The sequence below is a fragment of the Mesoplodon densirostris genome, chromosome 2, assembly GCF_025265405.1.
Source record: "Mesoplodon densirostris isolate mMesDen1 chromosome 2, mMesDen1 primary haplotype, whole genome shotgun sequence".
In the NCBI taxonomy this organism is placed as follows: Eukaryota; Metazoa; Chordata; class Mammalia; order Artiodactyla; family Ziphiidae; genus Mesoplodon; species Mesoplodon densirostris.
The window spans coordinates 36,135,487-36,163,110 of record NC_082662.1 but is presented as its reverse complement, the minus strand read 5'-3'; the positions used below and the strand labels follow the sequence as shown (position 1 = coordinate 36,163,110).

At 45.4% G+C, this 27,624-nt stretch overlaps 2 protein-coding genes across 3 annotated transcripts; both read right to left on the bottom strand.

Moving 5' to 3' along the window:
- Positions 1 to 317: 317 nt before the first annotated feature.
- On the bottom strand, positions 318 to 18,109 carry TMEM269 (transmembrane protein 269). Its single transcript, XM_060119017.1, has 9 exons — positions 18,101 to 18,109; positions 13,047 to 13,154; positions 11,712 to 11,824; positions 10,624 to 10,632; positions 8,454 to 8,579; positions 4,441 to 4,538; positions 3,604 to 3,747; positions 2,757 to 2,957; positions 318 to 454 (listed from the first exon to the last, which is right to left on the bottom strand). The coding sequence occupies exons 1-9, from the start codon at positions 18,107 to 18,109 to the stop codon at positions 318 to 320; spliced, it is 945 nt and encodes a 314-aa protein (XP_059975000.1).
- Positions 15,078 to 27,471, bottom strand: C2H1orf50 (chromosome 2 C1orf50 homolog). 2 transcript variants are annotated; one of them, XM_060089643.1, is made up of 5 exons: positions 27,366 to 27,471; positions 27,122 to 27,237; positions 22,076 to 22,162; positions 21,431 to 21,562; positions 15,078 to 21,046 (listed from the first exon to the last, which is right to left on the bottom strand). In XM_060089643.1, exons 1-5 carry the CDS (start codon positions 27,433 to 27,435, stop codon positions 20,825 to 20,827), a joined length of 627 nt encoding a protein of 208 aa, XP_059945626.1. In that variant the 5' UTR covers positions 27,436 to 27,471; the 3' UTR covers positions 15,078 to 20,824. The 2 variants fall into 2 exon arrangements, with proteins under 2 accessions (XP_059945626.1, XP_059945625.1); XM_060089642.1 differs by having other exon boundaries at positions 15,080 to 21,046; positions 27,357 to 27,471.
- Between the last annotated feature and the right edge of the window lie 153 nt (positions 27,472 to 27,624).

Here is a 27,624-nt window from a genome sequence, read left to right as displayed (position 1 = left end):
GGGACTAACCTGAGTGCACAATTTCACCCAGCTGGTAACAGGGATGGAACTCAAGCCCAGCCCAAATTTATCTTGGAAAAAAATTCTGTTCTGTATGACATAAACAACTCTTGTCCCCAAGAGATTCAGAACCCTGAATAAAGAGGAAGAAGTATATAGGCCGCTGGCCCTACTGTGGGTTGCTGTGGTTCAAGGCAACATGTATCTAGCACATGTACAACATAGGGACAAGGAAACATTTAGTAAGGGTAAGGCAAGGCTTGGCCCAACATGCTGGCAGAAACCCCACAGAGGCCAGCGGGAGTGGGTAAGGCTGTTTAGTATCTTCGGTGCTGCAGCTTAAGACATGCTGCCTTGCCCCACAGAGCATCTGGAAAGAAGATGTAGGAGAGTGACCACATCAGGCAGTAAAAAGCAGTTAGCGACAATGGAGACAAAAACACCATGATGACACCTGGAAGAAAAAAGGCAAACACTCAGTTTTTATGAAGCTGTCTTATGTGTATTTTCCACCCTCTACTTCCCATTCCCATCTTTCAGCCTTCAGTTTTTACTCACAGAGCCTAAGACACTAAAACCAATGACACATGATCCCTGCCTTTGCAGAGTTTGTCCCTGTGTAACTAGACAATTACAATCTAATGCAATCTCAGGCTCCATTTTGTCAAATTCAGATCAGAAGTCAGTCTTAGCCAAGAATAAATTTGAGTTGCCCAGATCTCTTGTTAGAAAAAAAAAAAACAAAGAAAAAAAATATTCCTAATTGTTTCAAGTTTAACATGAGATAAGGGTCAATAAAATATTTTACGCATGCAGAAAAGAGTTAACATAGCAGGCCTGAGACTGCTATCCTTAGAAAGGCCTGCTTGCAAGGTGGGCCTGGAAACTTGAATAGTAAACAGTTCCCTACACTGACACTTATAATATTCTGACTGCCTAGGACAGTTGGTTATTACCTCCCCAGAATACAGATTTGTTGGTTGTCCTGCCTCCTCTGGAATGGAAATGCATGAGTGATTCTGTAATGGATACCGCTGTGATGTAGTAGAATGAACATGGGATTTGGAGTCCCAAGACCTGGATTTAGAAAAGTCCATACTTTGCCACTTATCAGCAGTGTGACCTTGGGCAAGTCACCTAACTTTTAAAAGCCTGTTTATTACCTTAAGAGAGGAATAATAATGCCTCTCACCCTCTGTCATAATGAGATTGAATGGGTAATGTATGAAAGAAATTTATGGAAGTACTACAAATGTGAGATGTTATTCTTCCCCTTTAACTTTGTTGCAGAAGTCTGGAGAACAAGTAACAATGTGAGATTTAATAGAAGCTAGCCCCACACAGGGCCAGTTTAGATGACAGGTGAGTTTAGCTTTGCATGCTTCAAAGTTGACCAAACCAACTTTGTCCTTGTGTTACTGTATCAAACTCAACTACAAATGTCAACCAAAGTCCCTACCAACCTGACTGTGGTGATACTTTGATGGAAATGCAATTCACATGAATTAACTATGTCACTTTGACATTTATGCCAAATCTCTTCATCTCCACCGCAACCATCACCTCTCATCTGACAAAAAGGTGGTTTTCCTACTTTCTTCTTAGTCTCCAACAATCTATTCTCTTCATTACAGTCCAAGTGATCGTTTAAAACTGTGGCTCAGAAATCCCTTCAAAGGCTTCTCATTTGCCTGCAGGATCCAATCCCCAATCCTGCCCAGTCTGCTCACTTCGCTGGCCTCAGCCTGTCACAAGCCCTCTCTCAGCAAGTCCAGCCACACTGGTGCACTAATGCATCCAGCTGTTCTTGCCTCAGAGCATTCAAAAATTGTTTCCTTTTCTGAGCCATCCTTCCCACCACTTGGCCAATCGTCTTGCAGTTTTCATGTATTTAAAATTTTTTTCCGGTTTTATTGAGATATCATTGACATATAGCATTGTTATTAGTCCAAAGTGTAACAACAACGATTTGATACTTGTATATATTGCAACATGATAACCATAATAAATTTACTTAATATCCATCACCTCACATAGTTACACATTTTTTCCCTGTGATGAGACCTTTTAAGATCTACTCTCTTAGCAACTTTCAAAAAGCCAATACAGTATTGTTAACTGTAGCCACCATGCCGTACATTACATGCCCAGAACTTATCTTGTAACTGGAGTTTTTACCTTTTGACCACTTTCACCCAGATTTCGTTTAAATGTCACCTCCTTAAGGATCCTTTCCCATCCTTAAGGCGTTCCAGTCTAAATTAGGTCACCCTCTGATGCCCTCTGAGAACACCCTATAGTTTCACAACACATCAAAACTATATATTTTTAGTTATTTCTGCCATGATATGTTTGGTGTCTGTCTCCCCTATCAGACTGTAAATCCTGAGGCAGGAAGTATTTGTCTGGTTTACCGATTTGATTCCTAGTACCTGACATATGGTCAGTGTTCCCTAAATTTCTATTGAACTTAGTGACATCCAACAAATATTTATTGAGCATCTACTATGTGATTGGCACAATCCTAGGTACTAGGAATTATAGCACAAATAAAAAAGAGTCTTCTATGGGGGGGCAGGTTTAGTGTGTATAGACAACAAACAAGTAAATACACATCAGGTGATGATAAATTCTATGGAGAAAAGTAAGGCAGGGTGAAACAGAGAGGAAATGTGGGGATGAGGTACAGGGTGACAATGAGCAGCAGTGATAATAAATGATCACTAGTGACATTTAAGAGCAGTATTTTTACTCACCTCCCAGATAGACCATTTTTTTCCATTTCTCAGACTCCAGGATTTTGTCATGTGGGTAGTAGCTCTGGTCCATCATGAATAGAATCATGAGTGAGGCCATGCAAGAGAGAATGAATGTGTTGCCTTTGGTCAGGAGGGAGGTGGAGGCCAAAACACAGGAAGCATAGGGGCAGGGTAGACCCTTGTATGTGAAGGGAATGCCTGCAGAGAAAGAAAAGATGGGGTTTGCTGCTTCCCACTGCTCTAAAGCACCCACCAGAGGAAGCCCTTCTCTCTTTGGGTCTTCCCTGCCCCACATTCCAAATCCCCCAACCCCAGGGCAGTGGCCAGCCATAAAGCACTTAGTTATTTAGAGATGATGTGTGGGTTTTGCGCTGGATCCTCAAGGTAAAGCAGGCAGCTAGGACCAGGCCTATGCCTTGGCCCCTAGGAAGCCTCTGTAGAGGGGTCCTTTGAGATCTTTCTGTCTGCATCTGCAATCCCTTGCGTTGTGACCTTAGGCAAGGTAATTACCCTCACCAGAGAGTTCAGTTTCTCCATCTGTTATGGGAAACTGGAGTATGACCTCTAGTTCTAGAGTCTCTGAATTCATATGCTCCATCCAAAGGTCACACTACAAGAAAAAGGCACAGCTGGTTCAAGAACCAAGGGTTCCCGCCCCCTAGAACAGGTCTCTGCCAATGCAGCCTGCAGTCTCCAGTGGGCCTAGAGCAGGGGAGAAGGAAGGAAGGGGGTCTCCGTAAAAGGAAGGAAAGGAGTCAATTACTGCACCTCACACTTACGGCATCCAACAGCTTCTCCCCTCCATGGTTCCCTACCCTCAGCCATAAGGCTGGCTTCCACTCACCAGTTGAATAGAAACAGAGGCGGACTGAAATAGCCAACACATAGATGATGGCCAGGAAGCCGTTCAGAGGCCCATCCATGCCTGGAAGCAGGGCTGAGGCCAGGCCAAAGGTGGTGAAGACAGCAAAGTCATTCAGCTCGGCTCCTGTTCCAGAAGGCCAAGGTTAGAAGAACTTACACTCATATGTCTTATACCTTAATCCCCTCTAGTGGGGGAGCTGGAGTGAGGACAAGCGGGATCCTGTTTGTCAGGTCCCTGAGGGGCCAGAGGGCAACAGCTGCTCCCCAGGGGGGCCTGTTGATCAAAGACTAGGATCTCCTTCTGGCTCTGCCTCAAACTGACCACGTGGCCTTAGACAAGTCTTTCCCTGTCTAGGTCTTAGTTTTCCCATCCTTTAACATGCAAGGGTTGGACCACAATTGGGAACGTATTGATAAGCTGTGGAACCCTTTATTTCAAGCAAAATCTTGCATGGAAATACCTTGTCATATTTTAAACCAGCAGCTCTGCTTGGGGTAATTTTTCATTTCCCCACTCCCCCGTGACCACAACCACCACTCCCACTCCCAGATCCGCCCTGAAGAGGGAGACGGGGCAGATAAGCCCACTGAAGGCCAGGACAAAGACAGCCAGCGATCAATAAGCGAACCAGCAGAGGAGCTAGATCTAGACTGTGGGGCTCACAAACTCCTGTTCAAGGGCTGCTTCTGCTACACTCAGAGGGATGTGAACAGGAGTGGTGACTCAAGGAAGCCTGCTGTATTTCAGAGGATGGAGGAGCTGACCTGAATGGGTGCTCCTGAGGTCAGGGATTATGAGTCTGAGGCCTGGACTCACCTGATGTGGAGCAGATGTTGAGGTGTCTGGTCATTGCCCCGATAGCCGTGTCTAATAGAAAGCTGACCAAAAGCATCCAGGAGGCACAGGGGGACTTCCTAAAATGCAGGCCAGCAGGCCCCAAAGGGCGGCTCTTTCATAGTCTCCACTGGACTCCACCCCCCTCCCCCTATACGCTTCCTACACTAGCACATATACACACACCCCTACGTGTTCCCCACACTCACATCCTTTCTGATATGTGCTGCTTTACATACACACACACACACACACACACCCTCACACATATCTACATCCCTTCCATACTCTCATTCTCAACCCACAGTCTTAAAGGGGTGCCCTCAACCCCCTTGGTAATCACTAAGGTCCCTTCCAATTCTAAATTCCAGGCACATTCAGTGGCAAGGGGGGTCCTAGGCCTTAGCCCAGCCTGTACAACCATCTCAGATAAGCCACTCCTCCTTCCTATAGGTCTCTGTTCCTCCATCTATAAAATGAGGGGTTTGTACCGAATGATTTATTTAATAGGTATAGGCCTATTTAGATTATCTGTTTCTCCTAGTGTGAGTTTTGGTAGCTTGTATCTTCTAAGGAGTTGGTCTGTTTCATCTAGGCTATCAAGTTTGTGGACATAGAGCTGTTCACAATACTCCTTTACTATGCTTTTAATGTCTGTGTAATGATTCCTCCACTTTCATTTCCGACACTGGTAATTTGTGTCTTGTCATTTTTTTGGTTAGCCTGGCTAGAGGTTTATCAATTTTATTGATCTTTTCAAAGAACCAGGTTTTGGTTTCATTGATTTTTTTAAATTGATTTCTTGTTTTCGATTTCATTGATTTCTGCTCTAATTTTTATTATTTCTTTCCTTCTGCTTACTGCAGATTTAATTTGCTCTTCTTTTTCTAGTTTCCTAAGGTGGAAGCTTACATAATTGATTTTAGATCTTCCTTCTTTTCCATTTTTTCTAAGACTTTATTTTTTTAGGGAAGTTTTAGGTTTACAACAAAATTGAGAGGAATACAAAGATTCCCATATACCCCTTAGCCCCACATATGCATAGCCTCTCCCATTATCAACATCACTCACAAGAATGGTGCACTCTGGCCTTGGTACATACCAAGGATGAACCTACACTGACACACTGTAGTCCCTCAAAGTACATAGTTTACCTTAGGGCTCCCTCTTGGTGTTATACATTCTATGGTTTTGGATAAAAGTATAATGATATATATCCATCATTATAATATCATATAGAGCATTTTCACTGCCCTAAAAATCTTCTGTGCTCTACCTATTTATGTCCTCCTCAACCCCTCTGGAAACTACTGATCTTTTTATTGTCTCCATATTTTTGGACACATATTTTCTCCATATTTTCTTTTCCAGAATGTCATATAGTTGGAGTCATATAATATGTAACCTTTTTGGCTTGGTATCTTTCACTTAATAATATGCATTTAATGTTCCTCCATGTCTTCTTAGGGCTTGATAGCTCATTTCTTTTTAACACTGAATGATATTCCATTGTCTGGATGTACCACAATTTATTTATCCATTCATCTACTGAAGGACATCTTTGTTGCTTCCAAGATTTGGCTATTATGAATAAAACATCATAAACATCCAAGTACAGGTTTTGAACGTAGTTTTAATTCATTTGGATAAACACCAAGGAGTGTGATTGCTGGGTTATATGGTAAAAGTATGTTTAGTTTTGTAGGAAACCACCAAACTGTCTTCCAAAGTGGCTGTACCATTTTGCATTCCCACCAGGAAGGAATGAGAGTTCTTGTTGCTCCACATCCTCAGCAGCATTTGTTGCTATCAGTGTTCTGGATTCTGGTCCTTCTAATAAGTGTATAGTGGTATCTCATTGCCATTTAATTTGCATTTCCCTGATGATATATGATGTGGAGTATCTCTTCATATGTTTAAATGCCATCTGGATATCTTCTTCTTTTTTTTTTTTTTTTTTTTTTTTTTTTACGGTACGTGGGCCTCTCACTGTTGTGACCTCTCCCGTTGTGGAGCACAGGCTCCGGACACGCAGGCTCAGTGGCCATGGCTCACGGGCCCAGCCACTCCACGGCATGTGGGATCCTCCCAGACCAGGGCACGAACCCGTGTCCCCTGCATCGGCAGGCGGACTCTCAACCACTGCGCCACCAGGGAAGCCCCTGGGTATCTTCTTTGGTGAAGTGTCTGTTAAGGTCTTTGGCCCTTTTTTAATTGGGTTGTTTTCTTATTGATGAGTGTTAAGCTTTGTATATTTTGGACTGTAGTTCTTTATCGGATGTATTTTTGCAAATATTTTCTCCCAGTCTGTGGCTTGTCTTCTAGTTCTCTTGACGTGGTCTTTTACAGAGCAGATTTCTTTTCTAATATATGCATTCAATGCTATAAATTTCCCTCTAAGTACTGCATTCACTGCATCTCACAAATTATGATAAGTTGTATTTTCACTTTCTTTTAGTTCAAAATATTTTTTTTTAACTTCTCGAGACTCCTTTTTTTATCTATGTATTATTTAGAAGTAAGTTGCTTAACCTCCATGTATTTTGGAATTTTCTAGTTATCTTTCTGTTATTAATTTCTAGTTTAACTCCATATGGCCTGAGAGCATACTTCGTATGATTTCTGTTTTTTTCAATTTGTTAAGGTATGTCTTACAGACCAGAATGTGGTCTATCTTGGTGAGCTTGAGAAGAATGTGTATTCTGCTATTGTTGGATGAAGTATTCTATAAATATCAATTAGATCCAGTGGATTGATGGTGCTGTTCAATTCAACTATATCCTTACTGATTTTCTGCCTGCTGGATCTATCAATTACTGATAAAGGGGTATAGAAATATCCAGCTATGACAATAGAGTCATCAGTTTCTGCTTGTAGTTATATCAGTTTTTGCCTCATGTATTTTGATGCTCTGAATGATTTCTAAGATGTCTTTCAGACCCTACATTCAAGGATTCTATGTTTCTTTCCAGCATATGCTCCCAGACTCCTCTGAAATCAGCTACCACACTCTCAGACCAAACTGCCCTAGGAGGCCATACGCAAGTCGACACCCTGACTGCAATGCTTGGGTGGCCCAGCAGAAGCAAACAAAGAGCCTGACCCCAGACTTCAGCTGTGCCCAAACAACCTTAGTATTTCCTTTGTTTAGCTCCATACCTATGTGTCTAAAGGGAATTGGGCCTACCATCATGGCATAAAAACTACACTCCCAGAAGATTAGGTTGAACTAAGAAGACAGCGATCTTCTGCTGCAGGTATGCCCCACTTTATGAGACCCCAAAAACCCAGACTTAGAGAATCATATAATTTTCAAACTGGAAGGGAACTTAAACATCATCAGGTAAAATCCTCTTATTTTATGGTTGAGAAACAGATCCAGAGAAGTCACTTGCTCATGGTTATAAAGAATCAAACAGATTAGGAGGATGTTATTTGCATTATAAAGGACTTATCTTTAAAGAGCTGATTTCCCAAAGCCATTGAAATATGATTCAATTTATAGAAACATAATTTGCCTACAACTTTTTTGGGGGCCCATATACATGTCTCAGAGTTTCCAGAACAGTGCTAATTTCAAATATTCTGCCAGATCCTATGCTCTAATTTAAGAATCAAAAAAATTTAATGGTAGCCTGCCTACCCAAGGATTGTGCAAAGGCTACCAGAACAGAAATCTCAAAATCTCTTGATTTTCTCATAGAAACCATTCTAGATTGCCATAGCTGGAAGGAACTATAGAGATCACAATGTGAGCTGCTTATTTTAAAAATGGAGAAACTGAGGCTCAGGATATGACCTAGCTAAGGTCGTATAGCAGGCTGGTGGTAGAACTGAGGCTAGGATCTTGACCCCTTGACTCCCAACCTACTGCACTCTCTCCTGCCCCCAGTTGATCTGTATGCCTCAGAGCTTGGCTCTCTAGACTCCCCGCTCCTTCCCTCATGCCATTGGCTCCAGCTCTTGGCTAAAAGCTTGCTGGGCCCCAGACCTACCTGCAGAAGCTGCAGAAGATGGAGAAGAGCCCCAGGATCATGTTGGCCAGGGACAAGGCACTGGCAACACCCTTCCAGGAAAATTCATTCATCTGGGCGTGGCTTTGCTCTTTGGTTAGGAAGAAACTGGTGTGCTGACCTGGGGCCCAGGGGAGAGGGACAAGGGGTTGTCAAGGTCAAAGAGTCCCAAAAGAGGCTCCCAGGGACCCAGTAGCTCCTGTTCCCCTAGACCTCATCCCAGAGCTGCGCCCTCCCAACATGGTTTCATGTTGGTAGATGGAGGAGACCCAGGAGGTAAGACAAAGGTGCTGAAGATGAGCGCCTGGGGAAGTTCAATAGCAAAGTGAGTGAACCAGCACGACCATAGCTTCCACCCCTCTCTGACTACACCCCTTGCCCTACAGCACAGACCTCCCTCTAGCCCATACGCTGGCCCTCCTGGCACTCCCATGGCCCAGGGTCCAAGGGGTATGTGCCCTTCCCCCATCTAAGAGATGAGCCTTTGTCATAGAGACCTTTATCATAAATGAGCCCTCCTTTTTTTTTCTTTTTTTTTTTAAATTATAAAGCTACTTTTAATACTTTGGAGTGAGCCCCACAGGAACAAAAACACTGGGAAGGGGTAACCCCCTCAACCCCAGAAGTGGCCCAGGGGAGAGAGGCCACCTGACGGGAAGGAAGCACAAAGGGCCCGCTGCAGACTCAGGCTCCTTTGTCCCGGAGGCCACGCTCACTCCCTCCGAAGGACAGGGCTGTGGCTGAGGTGCCCCAAGCGTCAACAGGGGAAGAGATGAGCAACAGAAAGTGAATATGGACAGCACTGAATAGTTCACATGGCACTTCCACCATGTTCCCTCTTCTGATCCTGACAACCTTAGGAGATGGTGCTATAATTCTCCCCGTTTCATGAATGAGGGAACTGGGGTCCTAAGAAATGGAGGTATTTGCTCAAAGTCACACATTAGGTGAGGAGAATCAATCCCTCCTGTTTGTTTTGTTTTTTTTTTTTTTTGCGCGGTACGCGGGCCTCCCACTGTTGTGGCCTCTCCCACTGTGGAGTACAGGCTCCGGACACGCAGGCTCAGCGGCCATGGCTCACTGGCCCAGCCGCTCCGCGGCATGTGGGATCTTCCCGGACCAGGGCCCGAACCCGTGTCCCCTGCATCAGCAGGCGGACTCTCAACCACTGCGCCACCAGGGAAGCCCAATCCCTCCTGTTTGATTCTAAATCTGGTGCTTCTTACCAGGGGCATAATCTCAGCAGCAGGAGGTTTGTGGGGTAGGAGGTTTGTGCAGGCAACGAGGGAGCTCATATGGCCAGTCTGGCTGGGCAGCTACGGCCTCCCTGTGCAGGAGCAGGCCCTGCCCAGGCCTCCTCCCTTCCCTCAGCCTCTCTCAGCAGCAGGGAATCAGCTGGCCCTGGCCATTTTCACAGTCCCTCTGTGTCCGTTTTCACTCTAAGACCAAACATGTGCACTCCTTACACATAAACCGTCCGTGAAACTTTCTTTTGGAGAAAGAGCCCCAGCGTTCTCTAAAACAGGGAGGCCCCACTGGTTGTAAACACACTACCCACAAATAGCAATCCTGTACGTGAGTAAAATGTACAAGTGCCAAGGTGTTTTCTCATTTAATCCCCACTCATTTTCGAGGTGAGGAAGCTGAGACTCTGCCTCCATACAGCCCCTCTGTACAGCCCCAGGCCCTTCTGGTCTGGGCAAGAGCTAAGACAAATCATGGTCCTTTCCCATAAATACTGCCACCAGTACGTCAGAGGTTGAGAGGGGGCCGGACTTGGAATTTGGGGCTGGGAGTTTATCAGGCGGCACGGTGGAGCTAACTGCTCCCATAGGCCAGCTTCATTCACCAAGGGGTATCAGTAGCTACAATGCCAAAGCCACTGGGACTCCTGAGACCTTGTCATGCCAGGTCCCCTCAAAACCTAAGACAGGAAGCAATGCTAGTCCGAAAAATCTGGGATGGGAGGGGGGCAAAGGATTGGATGCCTGCTCCCTCCCTATCAACCTTCCCTTCTGGTCTGTCTTTGAGTCTCAGGGTTGACCCGAGCAAGACCAAGCACCTCTGTTCCAGCCTAGTCTGCACCTGTAAGAGCAGCATCCCAGCATCTCAGAGGCAGTCAGCAGATACCTGGGGTATGTCCACCAAGTACGAGACACACCTCATCTATACTACTACACGGTTTGGTTTTTTTAAATTAATGTGCCATTAATTGTCTACTATAGTATCTCTTTCATTCACAAAGCACTTTCACCTCTATGGTTTCCAATGGCCCTGTGAGGTCTGCCAGGTAAGGCAAAGACTCAGAGAGGGGAAGAACCTTGTTCAAGGTCACACTGGAAGTGGCAGAACAAGACTTCCAACTTCACCGTAAGTGTTCTTTCCTGTGTACTCTGCTGTCTACCAACCAACAGGACTGATCGTAGTATTCGTTGTGAGCTCAGACTGAGCAAGGTGCTGGGGAAAGCCCTTGGTCCCTGCCTGAACCATGGAATTTACAGTCTGTTCAGGAAAACAAGACTCATGCATGCCTGTGGAGACTTATAGGCAGGTCATGGTGGTAACTCATCTTAACAATGGGGAAACTGAGGTTTCAGAACAGTTAAGCAACTTGTTCCAGCAAATGGTGGAGCTGGGATTGGAACTGGGCCTCCTCCTTCCCAATTAAAAGCCATTTGCAGCACAGGCCCCAGGTATGGAAGGATGTGGAGCTGAGAGTAAGAGCTGTTGAAATTTAGAGAAAAAAGGAAAAATCCATTCATTCAGCAAACACTTGGTCTTGGGACAGAGAAGATTAAGACCTGCTCTCATCTCTCAAAAAGCTCAGTCTGGCAGAGGCGTTCAACCCTGCACAGAAGTGGAGGTGACAAGGCTGCTGAGGGAGCACAGAAGAGGGGCCCCGCCTGTCAGGGGGCTCAGAGGAGGCGTCTCAGAGCAGGGGGTCAGAGCTGAGGCCTTGCCCAGCAGTGGCCTGCAAGACTAGCTCACGTCACTTCCCGGCTCCTCGGAAGCCATCAGTGGCTCCCCAACACCCTCAGGATGGAGTCCAGCTCCTTCATGTGGTATGCAAGCCCTTCATGACGAAGCCCTGCTCGACTCTCAGCCTCCTCTCTCCATTGCCCCTTGACCCCTTCTCTGCCCCGCTCTGGTCTTGGGTTGGGTGGTGGGCCTCTTTGGGAAGCCTGACACCCCCTCAAGTCTTGAGCTGCTCCTCCTCTGCATTGCCATATCTCCTTGTGCTCTCCGTGTGACACTTGGCACTCTGTACTGGCGCCGCCTATGTGGTCTTCCTTCTCTACTACAGGGGAACGAACTTGAGTGCCGACAGAGGTCCCCTGTGCCGGGCATGAGGCCTGACAATAGAAGTTGTTCAATGATTGTTAAATAAATAGAGCACTCTGGTGCTTGCCCGAGATCCTCTCCCTGCACGGAATCACTCAAAGCCTGTCTAGTCTGTCCTGTGAGAAGCCTTCTCAAGTGAACAATCCAGCCCCTCAGCACACCCAGCATCTACCCAACGTTTATGATCTTTATTTGCCGATGCCTGCTGTGCGCCAGGCCTCTGTGTTCTGGGCACCCTCAGGAGACTGGGAGTCAGGTAGGGGAGGCAGATGTGTGTAGGGACGGTGATGGCAGTGTGGCAACTCTTGTTGTACAAGGGGTTGTCCGGTTGCTGAGGGTGTCCAGGGAAGACTAAGTCTGGGGTGGGGGAAGGGGAAGGCTTGGCCAATGTGATATTTACGGAGGGTCTCCGGGCATAAACAAAGGGGGGTGCTTCCTGGCAAAGGAAATTGCAAGGGCGCAAGCCCAATGAGGAGGCTGGGTCCCAGGGAGACAGGGCTGCCGGGAGGCAAAGCCGGCAGGGAGGCCACAGTTGTGATAGCTGCTGTGACCTTGCCTAGCTGCTGTGACCTCGCCTTGCCGCTGTGGGCGGGCAGTGATGTTTATCTGGTAAGGGGGTGTCTTGATCAGATGTGGGTTGGGGGTGGAGGGTGGTCTCGAGGGGAGAGGCTGAAGAAAAGGAAACCAGCCATGAGACTGGTGAGTGAGGAGCACGAAGTGAGCGAGCAGAAATGTCCGACGCTGGGGCTGCTAGCGGAAGAAGAGGGGAGAGTTGCGCGGGACTCGGCGATTTCTCAGGAGAGGCAAGGCGTGGCGGAGTCGGTGCCTTGCCTGGAAACCCGCGCAGCGCTGGAGCGAGAAGGCCCCAGGCGGCGCTCCCCCGCGGGTGGTGAGCCACGCGCATGGCCCCTCGGGTTAGAAACGCCCCGCCCCCCACTGGCCGCCCCAACTCCATCCCGCCACCCTAGAGGCCAGCAGCCCGACAGGGAGCCGGCCTCCTCACGACGCCGGTCTGTCCGAGCTGGAGCCACCGGCGCTCCCCTCCTCGCCCCTCCCCTGCCCGCTGTGCCGCGTCGGTCCTGGACGACAGCGACGGCGACGACGCCCAGGCGAAAAGATGGAAGAGACGAAGCCGGGGCTGGGCGCCCGCGCTTCGGAACAGCTCCTTCCCCCCAGGGCCGTGGTCGCCGACAGCACCCTGGGGGAGGCGCGTGCGACGCTGCGGCTGCTTACCTGGGGACCAGACATTCTTAGATGAGGTGGGGGCCCGCACTCCTTTCCCGCTTCCTGGGCGGTGGAGAGGGGCCAGCCCAGGAGAGGGGGAGCCGCGTCGTCCCAAGCCTCTCACCCCCACGGCTGTTAGCTCACAATCCCCGAGGGGCAGGGGAGGGGCCACGGGGCCTTATTTAGCAGGAACAGGGGCCTCAGTTTGCCGGGGAGCCTTGCAGCGGCGCGGCAGGGGGAATGAAGGGATCCGAGAGGAGGGGACGAGTCTAACATGGGGAGCGTGGACAGGCTTGGCAGGAGAAGATACCAGAGTGCACGGCGTGTGGGAGGGAGGTGGGCTGGAAGGGAGTTGCGGGGAGATAGGCTGTAAAGGGATGCTGGGGTCCAGACTGTGAAGGGCCCCTAGAATGTAAGCCCCCTCCGTGTGGGCAGGGCTTTTGCTGTGCTTGGTGCACTGCTGTATCTTTGTGCCCATAAGAACGATTAGGCATAAAGTACATCCCCCAACCCCCATACTTGTTGGATCAATGACAAGCTATTTTCAGTCCTGAAAATAGGAGATTTTAAGTAGGGAAGTGACATGGTCAGGTTGGTTTAGAAAGATTATCCTGGCAGCCAGTGTGGCGGAAGGCTATGTAACACTGCATGAGCTGAGGGGGGCTGGAGCAAAGACATACTGTTGGACAGCAGCAGAAAGGAATGAGTAGTCGGACCAGGAGCCACTGTGAGATGGAATATGAAGAGTGTGGGAGAGGAGTGAGAGGGAGGAGGTAAGAGCCTCTCTGAGGTGTTTAGGTTCCACAACTGGATGAATACGTGCCACAGAGAGAAACGTGTTAGTACTGGGCAGGATCCCAAGCACCAGTTCTAATACCTGCCCCACTTTCTCTGACCTACCTAGTTGCTAAGTTCCAGCAGCAATAGCTTCCAGGGCCCCACAGAATATGCGAAGAAATGGGGTGGAGCTAGGAGGTCAAGTGATTCTTTGCCTCATCTTGCAGCCTGGAGGGGGAAGAGAAGTATAGGACCTAGCCTGTCCTGAGTGGCTACTAGCCACTGGGCACTGTGCTCAATGCTTTACAGACGTTATAGTCATCTTACTGGATTTTCTCAAATGCCCCTGATGTTAGTATTAGCATTCCCATTCTCCAGAGAGGAAATGGGCATACTCGATTTTACTGAAGGTTACACTGTTATTAATTAATGGATCTGAGACCTGAACACAGTTTGACACTCAAGTCACACCTAAGGTGTTTGAGAAACTAAAAGGGAGAATCAGGATGGAGGCAACTTCATCTGTGCTGGGAGTCCAAGCCCAAGAGTCAGGTCAGCTCCTTTCTATCATTTGTATTTCTCTTCATTTGTCCAGGCTACATGGACCATTAAAGTGGCAAAATAAAAATGGTCACATAACGATTATACCGGCTTTAACTTTTAGCCAGATGTACATTCCAGCTCTAACACTTGGCAGATGTGTAAATGTGAACAAGTTACTTTGGTTTCCGCAACCAAATCTGTAAAATGGGATTGCCGTGAGAATTAAATAAGCTTATATGAAATGCTCAGCACAGCGCAGCAGCTCAGTCATCATCATCATCATCATTCTAAGGACATGATCATGCCTCTGTTAGCCTGGACATCCCCAAGGCTTCCTTCAAAAGAGGGAGACGAAGCAGGGAGAGCTAAGAAACACCCTCCTCCCCAGCCACCAGAAGTTTCTAGCCTCCTCCCATTCTGTATCTCACATAAGTAGAGAACAAGAACAGTAGGGTGACTGTCTACACTTGTACTAACATGATAGCCACTAGCCACATGTGGCTCTTGAGTACATGAAATGTGGCTAGTCTCAATTGAGGCAGCTGTACATTTACCAGAGTTTGAATACTGAGTTTTAAAAAAATATGTAAAATAACTAATTTTTAGTATTATTTGTTAAAATGTTAATATTCTTATATACTGGGTTAGAGTAAATTATTAAAGTTAACTTCACCTGTTCTTATTTTTTAATGTAGCTGCTAAAAAATTTTAAATCACACATGTGGCTCACATTCTATTTCTCTTAGCTGCATTAATTTAGACGCCCTGCAGGATGTAAGTACGGAGCTGCAGATGTCCATCCATCCATCCATTATTAGAGTATTTATTATGTGCCAGGCACTATTTTAGGTGCTAGGGATATAGCAATAAACAAGATACTGTTTCTGCCCTCAGAGAACTTACACTCAAGTATGGGGCAAAGGCAACAAATAATGTCTAGTCACAACAAGTGCTATGGAAATCAAAACAGGGTCAGAAGTATTTTGATGTGAGAGGAGTTGGTACTTCTGATAGGGTAATGAGTGAAGTGATATTTGAGCAGGGACCTAAATGTTGAGAAGACACAAACCACAAAAAGACCTTGGGGAAATGTTCCAGGCAGATAGAGCTACAAATGTAAAGACGCTGGAGCAGGAACAGGCTTGATGTGCTGATGAGCTGAGCACAGTCAGTGGGAATGCAGTGAGTACTGAGAATGGTACATCACATAGAACCTTGGCAAGAGTCTGGACTTTATTCTAAGTGTAATGAGAAATTTGGGGGTCATTTTTTACAGAGGTATAACCAGACTCACTTTTTTAAGAGGATGACTACAGTCTCTGTGGAAACAGAATGAAGGAGGGTGAGAATGGAGGCAGGGAGGCAAGTTAGGAGGCTACTGCATTCGTCCAGGCTAGAGATGTTGGTGGCCTGGACTAAGGGGGAGGGGTGGAGGTGGTGAGCAGCAGTCAGATGTGGGATGTATTTTGAAGACAGAGCTGAGAAGACTTGCTGATTGGTGTGGAAAGAACAAACAGAATCAGGATGACTTGGGTTTCTGGCCTCAACAGCAGTGTGACACAGGTGCTGATGGAAAGAGAGGCACTGGTAACAAAACAGGTTTGGGGTATAACTCAACACTTCCATTTTGGGCACATTAGGTTTGTAATGACATCAAGTGAAGCTGTTCGATAAATGAAGTCTGCATAAAACTCAGGGAGGGATCAGGACTGGAGACACACACGTGAGCCAAGAGCATATGGGTGGCATTTAAAGCCACGGGAAATGATTAGATCACCTAGTAGAGAAAGAAAAGAGGGCCAAAGACTTGGCCCCAGAGCAGTCCAAACTGTAAGTGTCAGGAGACAGAAAAGATGCAGCCAGTGAAGCAGAAGATGGTAATATTCCAAATCAAAATGAAGAACAAAGCTTTTGAGTAGGAAGTAGTCCACTGAATCAAATGCTGCTTGGACCACGGAAGTCTAATTACTCCAGGCACTTAGCTCCTCCCTCCCAAGCTCCTTTAGGGAATGAACCTTATCTTGTATGTGGGGGGGTCGCACATGGGCTTTAGTGCCAGAGATGTGGGCTCAATTGTTTTTAAGTTGTGTGACCTTAGGTAAGTTACTTACCTTCTCTGGACCTTGATATACATCATCTGCATGCTCATCACTAAATACTCAAGTGAACTACTCCTATAGTATCCCATATGCACGTTACTCTGTCACTTTTGTATTTTAACTTATTCACACCTCTATGTAGAGATATTCTAGGACTGTCCTAATCGGCCAAAACAGGTTATGGTTATAGCTATGATGAAACTTTAATCAAATAGTAATGTCTGAGCCTGATCTCTGCCACTTTTTATCTGTGTAACCATGGGCCAGTTGCTTAATGTCTGAGATGCCCCAGCTCTGTAAAATAGGAATACTGTATAATACCTCATTGATGGTGGATTATATAAAGATTAAATCAAACAGTTGGCTATGCTTGGCAGAAAAAAAGCTCACTAAACAGTATTTATCATCTTTGTGTCTACACCACCAATACTCTCAATACTTGTGGACTGGTAACTTGAGAAGGTAAGGACACAAGCAAGCCTTCTTTCCCTCCTTCTGGAATGCTAATGTGGAGAAAAGGAAGTAGTGTCAGCTGTTACACCCAGTGAACCAGGCAGGGCCAGCATGGTGGATTATTGAGGCAAATACAGATTGCTAATTATTTTGGGAAATAGCAGGGATGTCTTCCTCTTCCACATTTTGTTGAGTGGATTCCCACCATCCACACTCTCAAGCCAGAAATTCAAGCATTATCTAAGATTCTTTCCTTCCACTCATTCTGCCACATCGTATTAGTTAACAAGATGGTGATCTACTGTACTTTCAAAATGCCATACTTCATCAAGCCTAAGATGCCATCCACTGTTAAGACAAACCATTATTAAACGATGACATACTACTGACATCTAGAAGCATCTAGGTCTGAGAGATTAAAACGTGGGGGAAGAAAGGTACGTTTACAATTGATGAAATACAACACCTCTCAGTCCATCACCATCTTTGTTCAAACCTCCAACATCTCTTGCCTGGACTGGGTTGGAGGCTCCCAGTGGTTTCTCCCCCATTCATCCTCCACTGCCAAGATGAGCTTTCTAAAAAGGCCAATTTTACCAACTCCCTACCCCCAACCCTTCAATTAGCTCTCCTCTCATACCCGCCTGGCCAATATTCTTCACTGTAGCTGCAATTCCCCAAATGTCATATTGCTTCTTGTCAGTGTCCCTCACGTGCTATTTTTTTGTCTAGAATTACTTTTCATCCTATTTCTCATCAACCTATCTCCTAGTTGTTAGAAGTAAGGGTGTTCTGGCTGGGACCTATCTCACTCCACCCTTCCTGACTGGCAGGATTACTCTGGTTGATATGGCTTGTTAAGTGGATATCCCTTTGTTCATTCACAAATAAACTCCATCCAAAAATAAACCCTGCCCTAACCCCCAAAGACATCCTTCCTACAGAGACGACAGTTAGAGCCTCCAAACAAGCTCTAACTCTTGCTCCTTTTTCATCACCCAAGCAGGTGTCAGCTCTTCCAAAAAGTCTTCTCAAATTCTCCAAGCTGAGTTAAGCAGCCCTCCCTGGTGCTCCATGATATTCCATGTGCACCTCTATCATAGTCCTTCTTATACCATGCTGTAATGGCTGACTTGCTTTCTCCCCCACTAGACCGTGAGCTTCCTGGAAATACGGGCCTGTCTTACTCACCTGTGTCATTCTCCAGAATCTGGAACCTGGAAGGCACTTAATACTCAGTAATTAAGTATTACTCACTTATGGATGGATAGATGGATGGATGAGTGAAAAATGGTTACTGTTTATAACCACTGGGTGCTAGTCCTCCTAGGAGATCCTACCTCCAAAATCACTTCACAATGCCACTAACTTTCTCTAAGCTTGGTAACTGGCTTAATCAGGAAAGCACAATGGGACTACCTGGTGGTCAGTGTAGGGAGCACACCTTATTGAACAAAAGAAAGTTTGCTTTTGAATCACTGTTCTTTTCTGCTCCAGTGGTTAGGAAATGTCAAGGGTGAGGTGGATCTGTAGCAGTATTCACAAAAATTTAAAATGCAATATCCTTTGTAACAAAGTAAAAAAATTTTAAAAAGTGAGGTCGGTTTGCGTTTTCAAGACAACCAGGAAATTGCAGTGACGCCACCTGGTGGTCAGTGCCAGGAGCACACCTTATTGAACGGAAGAGAGTTTGCTCCTGAATCACACTGCTCTCTGTTCCAGTGGTTAGGATAAATGTCAAGGGTGAGGTGGATTTGCATTTTCAAAAGATCAAGCTGATGACTGAATACAGAATGGACTGGAGAAGGGACCAGAGGAGGAAGCAGGAACACTAGGGGGAGGTTATTTTGTCAGAGCTGAGAGTCGCGTCCAGATCTGTGACTTCAAAGCCACCAAGTCTAACCACTTTATAATACTGCCTCTTCTACCCACAGCCTTCCTTCTCCCTCTAACTGAGCACTGCGGCATACAGATTCTAAGGTTCAAGGATTTCCACCTTCTGGTATTCACACCCTTAGGTAATTACCTCCCATGAGCGTGGGCTGGCCTAGTGACTTGTTTCTAATTAACAGAGCACAGCCAAGATATGAGATGTCACTGCCATAACTTCCATCCTGCTAGCAGACTCTCATCCTTGTTGGCTTTGATGAAGACAGTTGCCATGTTGGTAAGGCTCATGTAGCGAAGAACTAAGGGCAGCCTCTGGCTAACAGTTCATTAGTAAACAGAGCTCCACAGTCCTACAAACCCTTGAGGAACTGAAATTCTGCCAACAATTTAAGTGAGCTTGGAAGCAGATCCTTCTTCAGCTGAGCCTTCAGATGAGGACATAGGCCTGGCCAGTAATTCGACTGCAGGCTTGTGAGAAAAGAAACCCTGAAGCAGAGGACCCAGTTAAGTGTGCCTGAACTCCTGATCCGTAGAAACTCTGAAATAATAAATGTGTGCTGTTTCAAGCCACTGTTTGTGGTAACTACTGCAGCAATGGATAACAAAGCACCTACTCAAAACGTCATTATCATGCAAGTCAAAACCTTCTGAAACTCTGGGAGACTTTCTGTAGTAAGAATCAACTCCTACACCACTAGTGTGTGTGTGCGTCCCATTTCCCGCAGCCTCCCAGCCAGAGGCTTTCGCGGCTGCCTCCAGAGCATCCTCCTGTGAACTGAGTGACCAAGTATCATCTGTGCGACCTTGACAGACTCTAGTCCCAACCTCTGCTAGGCCTCTGTGGACCATTTACAGCTCACAAGGAGCGAAGCTTATAAGGAAAGGCCCTTAACACCAGGATGAGATTGTGGCATTACCAAGCAGATCAACACAAAGGACATTCATCCCCAGAAAGGAACTTGGGCAATTTGATTTCAAGTACAGATCTCTCACTCCTTTTACAGCATGTTGTCACAGATTATATGGCCCTGAAGGAAGTACAGCAATGCTGGCTATGCTATCAATTTAGCTAATTCCACTGAACAAACAGGAAGTGAGGTAGAGTCCCACAAGAGCTCAGTCAGAATCAGCATAGAGTAACTCAGCCAAAAAGCTTCTGTTAAGTTCCTGAATAATTCAGGTCAAAATGAATTTTAATCTGAGTTAACTCATAATCAACAGGTTGGCTGTTTTTCTTGTTTCTCACCCACTGTCCTATTCTCTTTTCCACGATATTCTAAAGTTGCCACTTAATGGATTCTTCCTGCTGCAGATGGCGGAACTCTGGATCTCCTGCTCAGTGGGACTAGAGAGTGGATTCATAACATTGTAAGTGGTAGCCTCCAAAATCTCTTCCAAGTCTAAAATTCTGTGAGTTTGGAGGCTGACTGTCCCGAAACCTGGCCATTGTTGCTGCCTCGAATTCTCCAGTCATCCTAGCGCAGCAGAAAGAGCAGAATGGGACAAGCCAAACCTTATCAATCGTGCAGAAATGCCAGAACCACACACTCGCTCGCGAGCCAAGCCGTTTATCATCTGCCAGGACCCAACATTCTGGTTTCCAGACGAATCTGAAGCTGGAGTTGCACCAAGTGTCAAATAGCCACAACCCCAATCTCAAACACTTCTAGTTACTAAGAGACTAACAACAGTCCCCTCTGGAAAATGACTTGCCAATCTTTTCGAGGGAAGAAGAAACCCTTCTTTCTCTAATGCTCTGACTTATGGGAGAACAGATGGAGAGAAAGGAGAAGGAAAGTACACTGGCCAGTACTCGGAAACTGACCAGTTGAGTATCTGTGACCTGGAGAGGATCCCAAAAGAGACTGATGTGATTCTTTACCATCCCAACTAAAAGTAATAACGACAGCATTTACATTCACACGGGACCACCTTCAAAGAAGTTCATGATTCCCCTACATGCCCTCGATTCTCACGCCACCTCCCATCAAGGCAGAGATTGGGGCAAGAAGGAGGTGACAGGTCCTAGTCATGACAGCCTCTGTCAGAGTCCACTCTGGAAGTGGAAGTGAAGCCCTGGAAGCTGGGTTCAGTGCTTGGAGGCAGAGCCACTGGCTGGCTTAGCAACTTGTTCACGATGCTGATTTTAGCATCCTGCTTCTCAGCGTCTTCATACGGAGTCCAGGACAAGTCGTGCTGTAGCTTGTAGGCACCAAGGAAGTCATGTGGACAACCTGTCCCCCATTCCTAGAGAAGGCAAAGGAGTCAGTTCTGATCAGGGAAGGAGATAAAGAAACTGAGCTCATGTCCTAATTCTACCACAATTTTCTTTTTTAGCTTTTCACTCCAGACCAGTCAGAATCATTCTTAGAAACCATTACATTACACATCAGATACCTCCCTTAACAGAGATAATGACTGTGAAATAATTTAAGCACATGCATATTTTTCAGAGTCATGTCTGGGCTCATGCCACCTCCAGTTTTCTAGAAAACCACTTCCCAACCCCTATGCCTACATTTTCTCACACACACCACACCACACACACACACACACACACACACAAACAACACACCCAAGAATTTCTCAAAGACAAGAGTAGATTTTTGTGCAAAAATTAAATGTTCTGACCTTTGGAGAAATAATCGAAAAATACCGCTGACCACTCTCCCGTTTATAAAGGTAGTAAATGTTGCCAGGTTTTTTCACTATATTACAAGCTACATGGTGCAAGTCAGCATCTCTGCGAGCATCCTCCAATACCTAAGAACCGCAGAGATGTAACCAATTAGGTATTAGGTAACAGGCACTCATACTCAATGACCATCCCACACAAAATCTGGAAACCGTTCGATGCCTAGGGTCTTGCTCCCCCACAGCAGTGAATCATGACTGAGATCCAGATGATACTGAAGAGAAAAATTATACAATGTTACGCTACTATGGTGTAAAAATGCCTTTAGGAAAATTGTATTTCAAAACGTTGAGTGTTACTGGCTTTTGAATGTTTTTTACATTTCCTTCCAATTTTTCTGTGGTCAGTACATTTCTTTTATAACTGAAAACATAGTTTCCCCTCAAAATGCTTTATCTCACTGAGCTTTCTCCCAGTGAAAACACTTATACTTAACCTCTTGGGCTTATTCCATTTTACTCAACACTTCTATATTTCTAGGACGTACTGAAACAAGTAAGTTACAATGATTATAAGCAAGTTCAGTCAATCCTATGAACTAAGTGAAGAAAATAAACGCTTATCTAAAAGCCACTACTTACCTTCCTGGCTTGTTCTTGCAAATGTTCGATTTGCTCGGCTATGACTGTCAGCTTGTTGGTGGCATTTGCTCTGACAAATTCATTAGCCTAAGGTGAGAAAAAAACTGAACTGTGGGTCAAAAAAAGGATAAGGCTTCTACGATGTTCTTATTTAGATCCCAATGTTATGTTAACATCTTTGCTTATGCCTAAAATACTCTTCCCATTCTCACCATTCCCCCATGAACGCCCACTCATCCCAAGGCCCAGCTCAAACAGTACTGCTTACAAAAAGCCAATGCTGACATGACCCACATCACAGAAATAAGTGCTCCTTTTCTATCTCCCAAAGCGTCTACCTTGTTCACTCTAGATTCTAGTCACCCTCAAAGTTTTCAGTCTTCCAACATGCCCTGCTCTTTCTTGCTTCCAAATAATATGGATTATGCCCTCTCCTCCACCCAATGTTTCCTTCTTGCTCTTTTGCCTGACTGACCCCACTTATTCCTCAGGTCTCCATTTTTTTTTCTCACATTTAAACATTTCTGAAATCAGGGATGGGTTTTACAATGAAAATCCAAAGACACTTGTGGTATGCCTCTTATCACCTGCTATACAGGAACCTAACTATATATAGAAAGAATCTGTTAATCTGACCATTACCTCAGTTGAATTATTTACATCACACTTAATTATATTTTAACTTATATTTGCATTCCTAATTGTTACTTAAAATGTATTTTTAGAAGACTGCACTATGATGTAGACCTGAAACAATTATAATATACACAGAGGACTGTCCGCCATGTGCTAGGAAATTCAACTGAAGGCACTGGAAATTGCTTAAAATAAATAACTTTCAAAACTAGGAGAGACAGGTGTGACCACTTCATGTATTGGGAAGGATTATCACTCAGACATCAGAAATCCATCAGAAACTTCCAGATTACTTTTCACAAAAAGCTGATTAACATTTTTTTTTTTTTTTGGCCACACTGCACAACTTGCAGGATCTCAGTTCCCTGACCAGGGATTGAACCCGCGCCCTGACAGCGAAAGTGCAGAGTTCTGACCACTGGACCACCAGGGAATTCCCCCCAAAACTGGTTAACTTCTAGTGGTATACAATTAAGTTAAGGAAAAGAAAGTAAGAGGTTAAATTTGAACTAAGAAATATTAAGAGAATTTGCTGGTTAGTTGTGGAAGCTTAAGGTAAAGGTCAGGTATAAGCCATGTTACGGGTGAATACAAACAACTGAGTAAGCTGAGTCAAGCCTCTATCTGTTCCACGAATATACACTTAGCAATTACTGTGTGTCAGACACCATGCTAGGCACTGCACACATTGGCAAACATGAGAAAGAGGTCCCTGCCTTCGTTAAGATTACAGTCTAATGCAACTATCCTTTAGAATATGAAACAAGTCACATGTGTAATTTAAAATTTTCTAGTAGCCCTGTTAAAAGTAAAAATAAATAAGTAAAATTAATTCTAATAATATACAGAATTCCCTGGCAGTCCAGTGGTTTGCACTCGACACTTTCACTGCGGTGGCCCAGGTTCAATCTCTGGTCAGGGAACTAAGATTCTGCAAGCTGCATGGCGCAGCCAAAAAAGAAGAAGAAAAAAAATCTAATATTTTATTTAACCTATCAAAAAAATTATCATTTCAACATGTAATCAATATAAAAATTGTTAAGAGATATTTTACATTTCATATTAAGTGTATATTTTATATTCACAGCACCTATCAATTTGGATGCTAAATTTTCATTGGAAAAACTTGATCTCTATTGAGACTTCATAAAATTTACAGTTGAAAGAGCTGAATCACATATTCAAATATTTCCAAGTATACTTAAAAGTTTCCAGTAATTGAATCAATTACCAGGTTTTAAAATTTAAATTAATTAAAATTGTTACAGGGAAGAACAGAATCTGACTCCATGTTGAATCTGTTTCTTTTACTTTAACCTTTGCTTTTCACTGCTTTTGTTACTATAATCACTAAAATGATGCTGTCTGTAGCATAAGCATACATAATGGCCTGCCTCAGGAACCCTGCCCCTCTGCCTGAATGTTAAACTAAAATGCTTTTGTTCTGCTCACAAGGAGACATTCTGACCCTGCCCACCTATGAATGGCTGCAAAAAAGAAGAAATTAACACATCCCCTCCCCAAAACTAGCCAAGCCAGGAGATATTCTGCAAGACTTATGGCCTCTTTACTTCCTCACCTCTTCCCTCTCTCTGTTCTATAAACGAAATTGGCAACCAGACCCCGATAAGATGGCACTATAGGACATTAGTCTGCCAGCTTCTCGGACGCCCCGCTTTCCGAATAACGTCACTATTCCTTGCCTCAACACCTCGCCTCCCGATTTATTGGCCTGTTGTACAGTGAGCAGAGCAAGCTTGGGCTTGGTAACAAATTCACATTAAAATTTAAAACTCAGTTTCTCAGCTGCACTTAACCACACATTCCAAGGCTCAACAGCCATATGAAGCTAGTGGCTACCATACTGCATAGCACCGCCCTGGGGAGTGATACAGACACCAAAAAGAAAGATAATTAGTGTTGTATGTACTTGGAACAATGATGCACTATTATGAAGGAAATAACCATAATTACATGCTAGAAGCAGATCAAAGATAACGAATGAAGCAACTGGTTTAATAACAGGGAGTGGTGAGGACTGCAGGAATTAGAATGCACGTGTAGTCTAGAGGCATTCAAATTCAATTTAATAATACTGTCATTTGGAATGGGGTGGGGTATAGCCTTCTAAAGATAAGAAGGCCAGGGCTTCCCTGGTGGCACAGTGGTTGAGAGTCCGCCTGCCGATGCAGGGGACACGGGTTCGTGCCCCGGTCCGGGAAGATCCCACATACCGCAGAGCGGCTAGGCCCGTGAGCCATGGCCGCTGAGCCTGTGCGTCCGGAGCCTGTGCTCCACAACGGGAGAGGCCACAACAGTGAGAGGCCCACGTAACTGCAAAAAAAAAAAAAAAAAAAAAAAAAAGGCCTTACTGAGGATGTGACATTTGACTTGGGTCTGAAGGAAAGGAAAGGGCCAGCCATGCAAAAAACCAGAGAAGCAGCTTCCAGGCATTTCTAAGGCCAGTGCAGCTTAAGAGTAGTTAGTGAGGGGAGATGTAAAAAAGAGTGCAGGGACCAGATCATGTAAGGCTTTATGGCCCTTGACACAAGAATTTGCATTTTGTTCCAAGGACAATAAGGCACCTTATGGCCAAGGAGAGAATAGGTGGTTCCTAGAGCTAGGATAGTTCTGGGTTAGGAGTGGCCTTACAGTAAATCTCCTTTCTCTTAAGGGGGCAACAAATCTGTCACTTGTGCACAAATGAGCCTAATTAAAACAGAAATGAGAGAAAGAGTACCAATAATGATAAGCACAAACTCTGGCCCTAATCACTCTGAGGCCCTTTGCATATTGTCTCATTTAATTCTCATAACACCTTATGAAGTTGGAGACGATGAACTCCAACTTCACTTTCTCATTTTAGGAATTAGACTCAAGAGAGGTGAAGCAACCTGTCCAAGGTTTCATAGCTAATAAATGGCAGTTAAAGATTTCAACACAGATCAGTCTGATTCCAAATTTCATGCCTTAAAACCAGGGTTCCCGAGCTTTCACACACGAATGCCTGAATGGCATGTTAAGAAGTCAGTCCTGCTAGAAAGTACATTTCAGTACACAGATTGAAATATGCTTGATTCTCTTTATCTCCATAGTGTTTTTTCTTCAGCTTCTCAAAGACTAATACTGGAAAAATGGAAGCAGCACAATAATGCATCCTCTGTATTTCACTAGATTGATTATAGGCTAAAGGACAAAAACCGTGTTCCTTCTTTCTTTGTTTCAGGCCATTGTAATACACATAATGGTCACTCAGTAACCCACTGAAAATGTTTTGCCTAAGATCTGACTTTGGGAGCCTCCCTCCCAATAGGTGATCTGATTAAAAAGACACATAATGTTCTCCTAATCCATAAAAGTTATACCTTGCTTCCCACCTCTCTAGAAAAGAGAAAGCACATGATTTGAATCAAAGGAGCTTTCCTAAGCATTTGAAAATTTCTTAATTAAAACAAACAAAACTGAAGTAGAGATGTACATGTAAGGGAATTTGAGCATATTATTAAATTTTTTTCGAGCAAAATGAAGGCCTTTGACCATAACCAAGGCCAAATGTGATCGTGTATACAAGGACAAGGGGGATAGCATAAGCTTTAAAGTAGCAAGGCCCTGTACCTGTACATATCAAAGAGGGTTCTACAACTGGACGTCTTCAAAGAAAGATTAGATGAAATCTGGTTTTTCAAGAAATTTAGATCTAGGAGCTCTCTTAGTTCACACCCTGCACTTTATAGATAAAGAAGTTGAGGTCCAGAAAAAAGTAATTTATCTCAAGTCACAATGCAAGTTAATATCAAAACTGAGATTAAAACGCATGTGTCCAAACTCCCAGTACTATTTCTGTTACGTCATATTTCCTCCTTATTTTACTTCTTTTGGCAATCAATGTCTAAGCACTGGGCTTGGGAATACTGTGTCCAGTGAATGAAGACAGAGGGCAAAACTTAGAGTCCCCGACCTTCTAAAAGATGTTAAGCTCTACAAGTCCTCAGGTCAGAAGTAAAGATCTTAGGGAAGCAGTTTAAAGTAAGCGGGCTATGCATCCCTGCAGAACTGCGTCAGAGTGATCTTGAAAGGTCCCTGGAAACTTCCCTTCACGTGTCAAATAGGAAGAATAACTGTACTGCCTACCTGACAGGGCTGTCCTAAGGCCCAAATGAAATCATGAATATTTAAAGTACTGTGCAAACCTTCCCATGAAGGGAGATTATGGGCACTCAATTTGCAGCTGAAGGGGTCTTTGGTTGGTCTCAGAAGATCAGTTGGAGTCAGGCCACCGACTCGCCATGACCATCAGTTTTCCCCGCGTATAAAATGGAGACGAGAACAAATGCTACCCCACACTAAGTGGTTTGGAGGACCAAACGTGCACGAAGCTGGTCATTTACTTCCCCAGCCGCGCCTCCTCACCTTCTGCACCTGCTCTGCGAGCGCCACGAGGTCTAAGGGGTCTCCGACCCGGTGGGTGTGGTAGGGGCTCACCAGGGCCAGGCCGCCGGGGGTCGGGGTGAGCTCCACCAGGGCTCCTGCGACACACACCCAGGAACACAGGCCGTGAGCACCCGCCCTCGGCCTCCCGCGGAGCCCGGCAGACTAGCTACTCCGGGAGGGCTTCTTTTCCCCACCTGACTCCCGCCCCGCCTACCTCCCAAACCTGCCGCCGACAGAACTCCTTGGTTTTCTATGACTCCCTGGGTCGTCCCGGGCGTTGCAGCGTCTTCCATGACAGCACCTGCCTCTCCCTACTACCCGGGCAGCGCGAGGCTGCAGAGCATGCGCAAAAAGGCCCATGGGCGGAGCTTCCGTGTTCCCTGGCCATTGGGCGTCGGAGCTGCCCGGAGCTCGGAGGTGTGGCTGCGGCTGACGCTCCTGGTTCCGCTGAGGGGCGGGGTCCAGGCTGGGGGAAGGCCAAA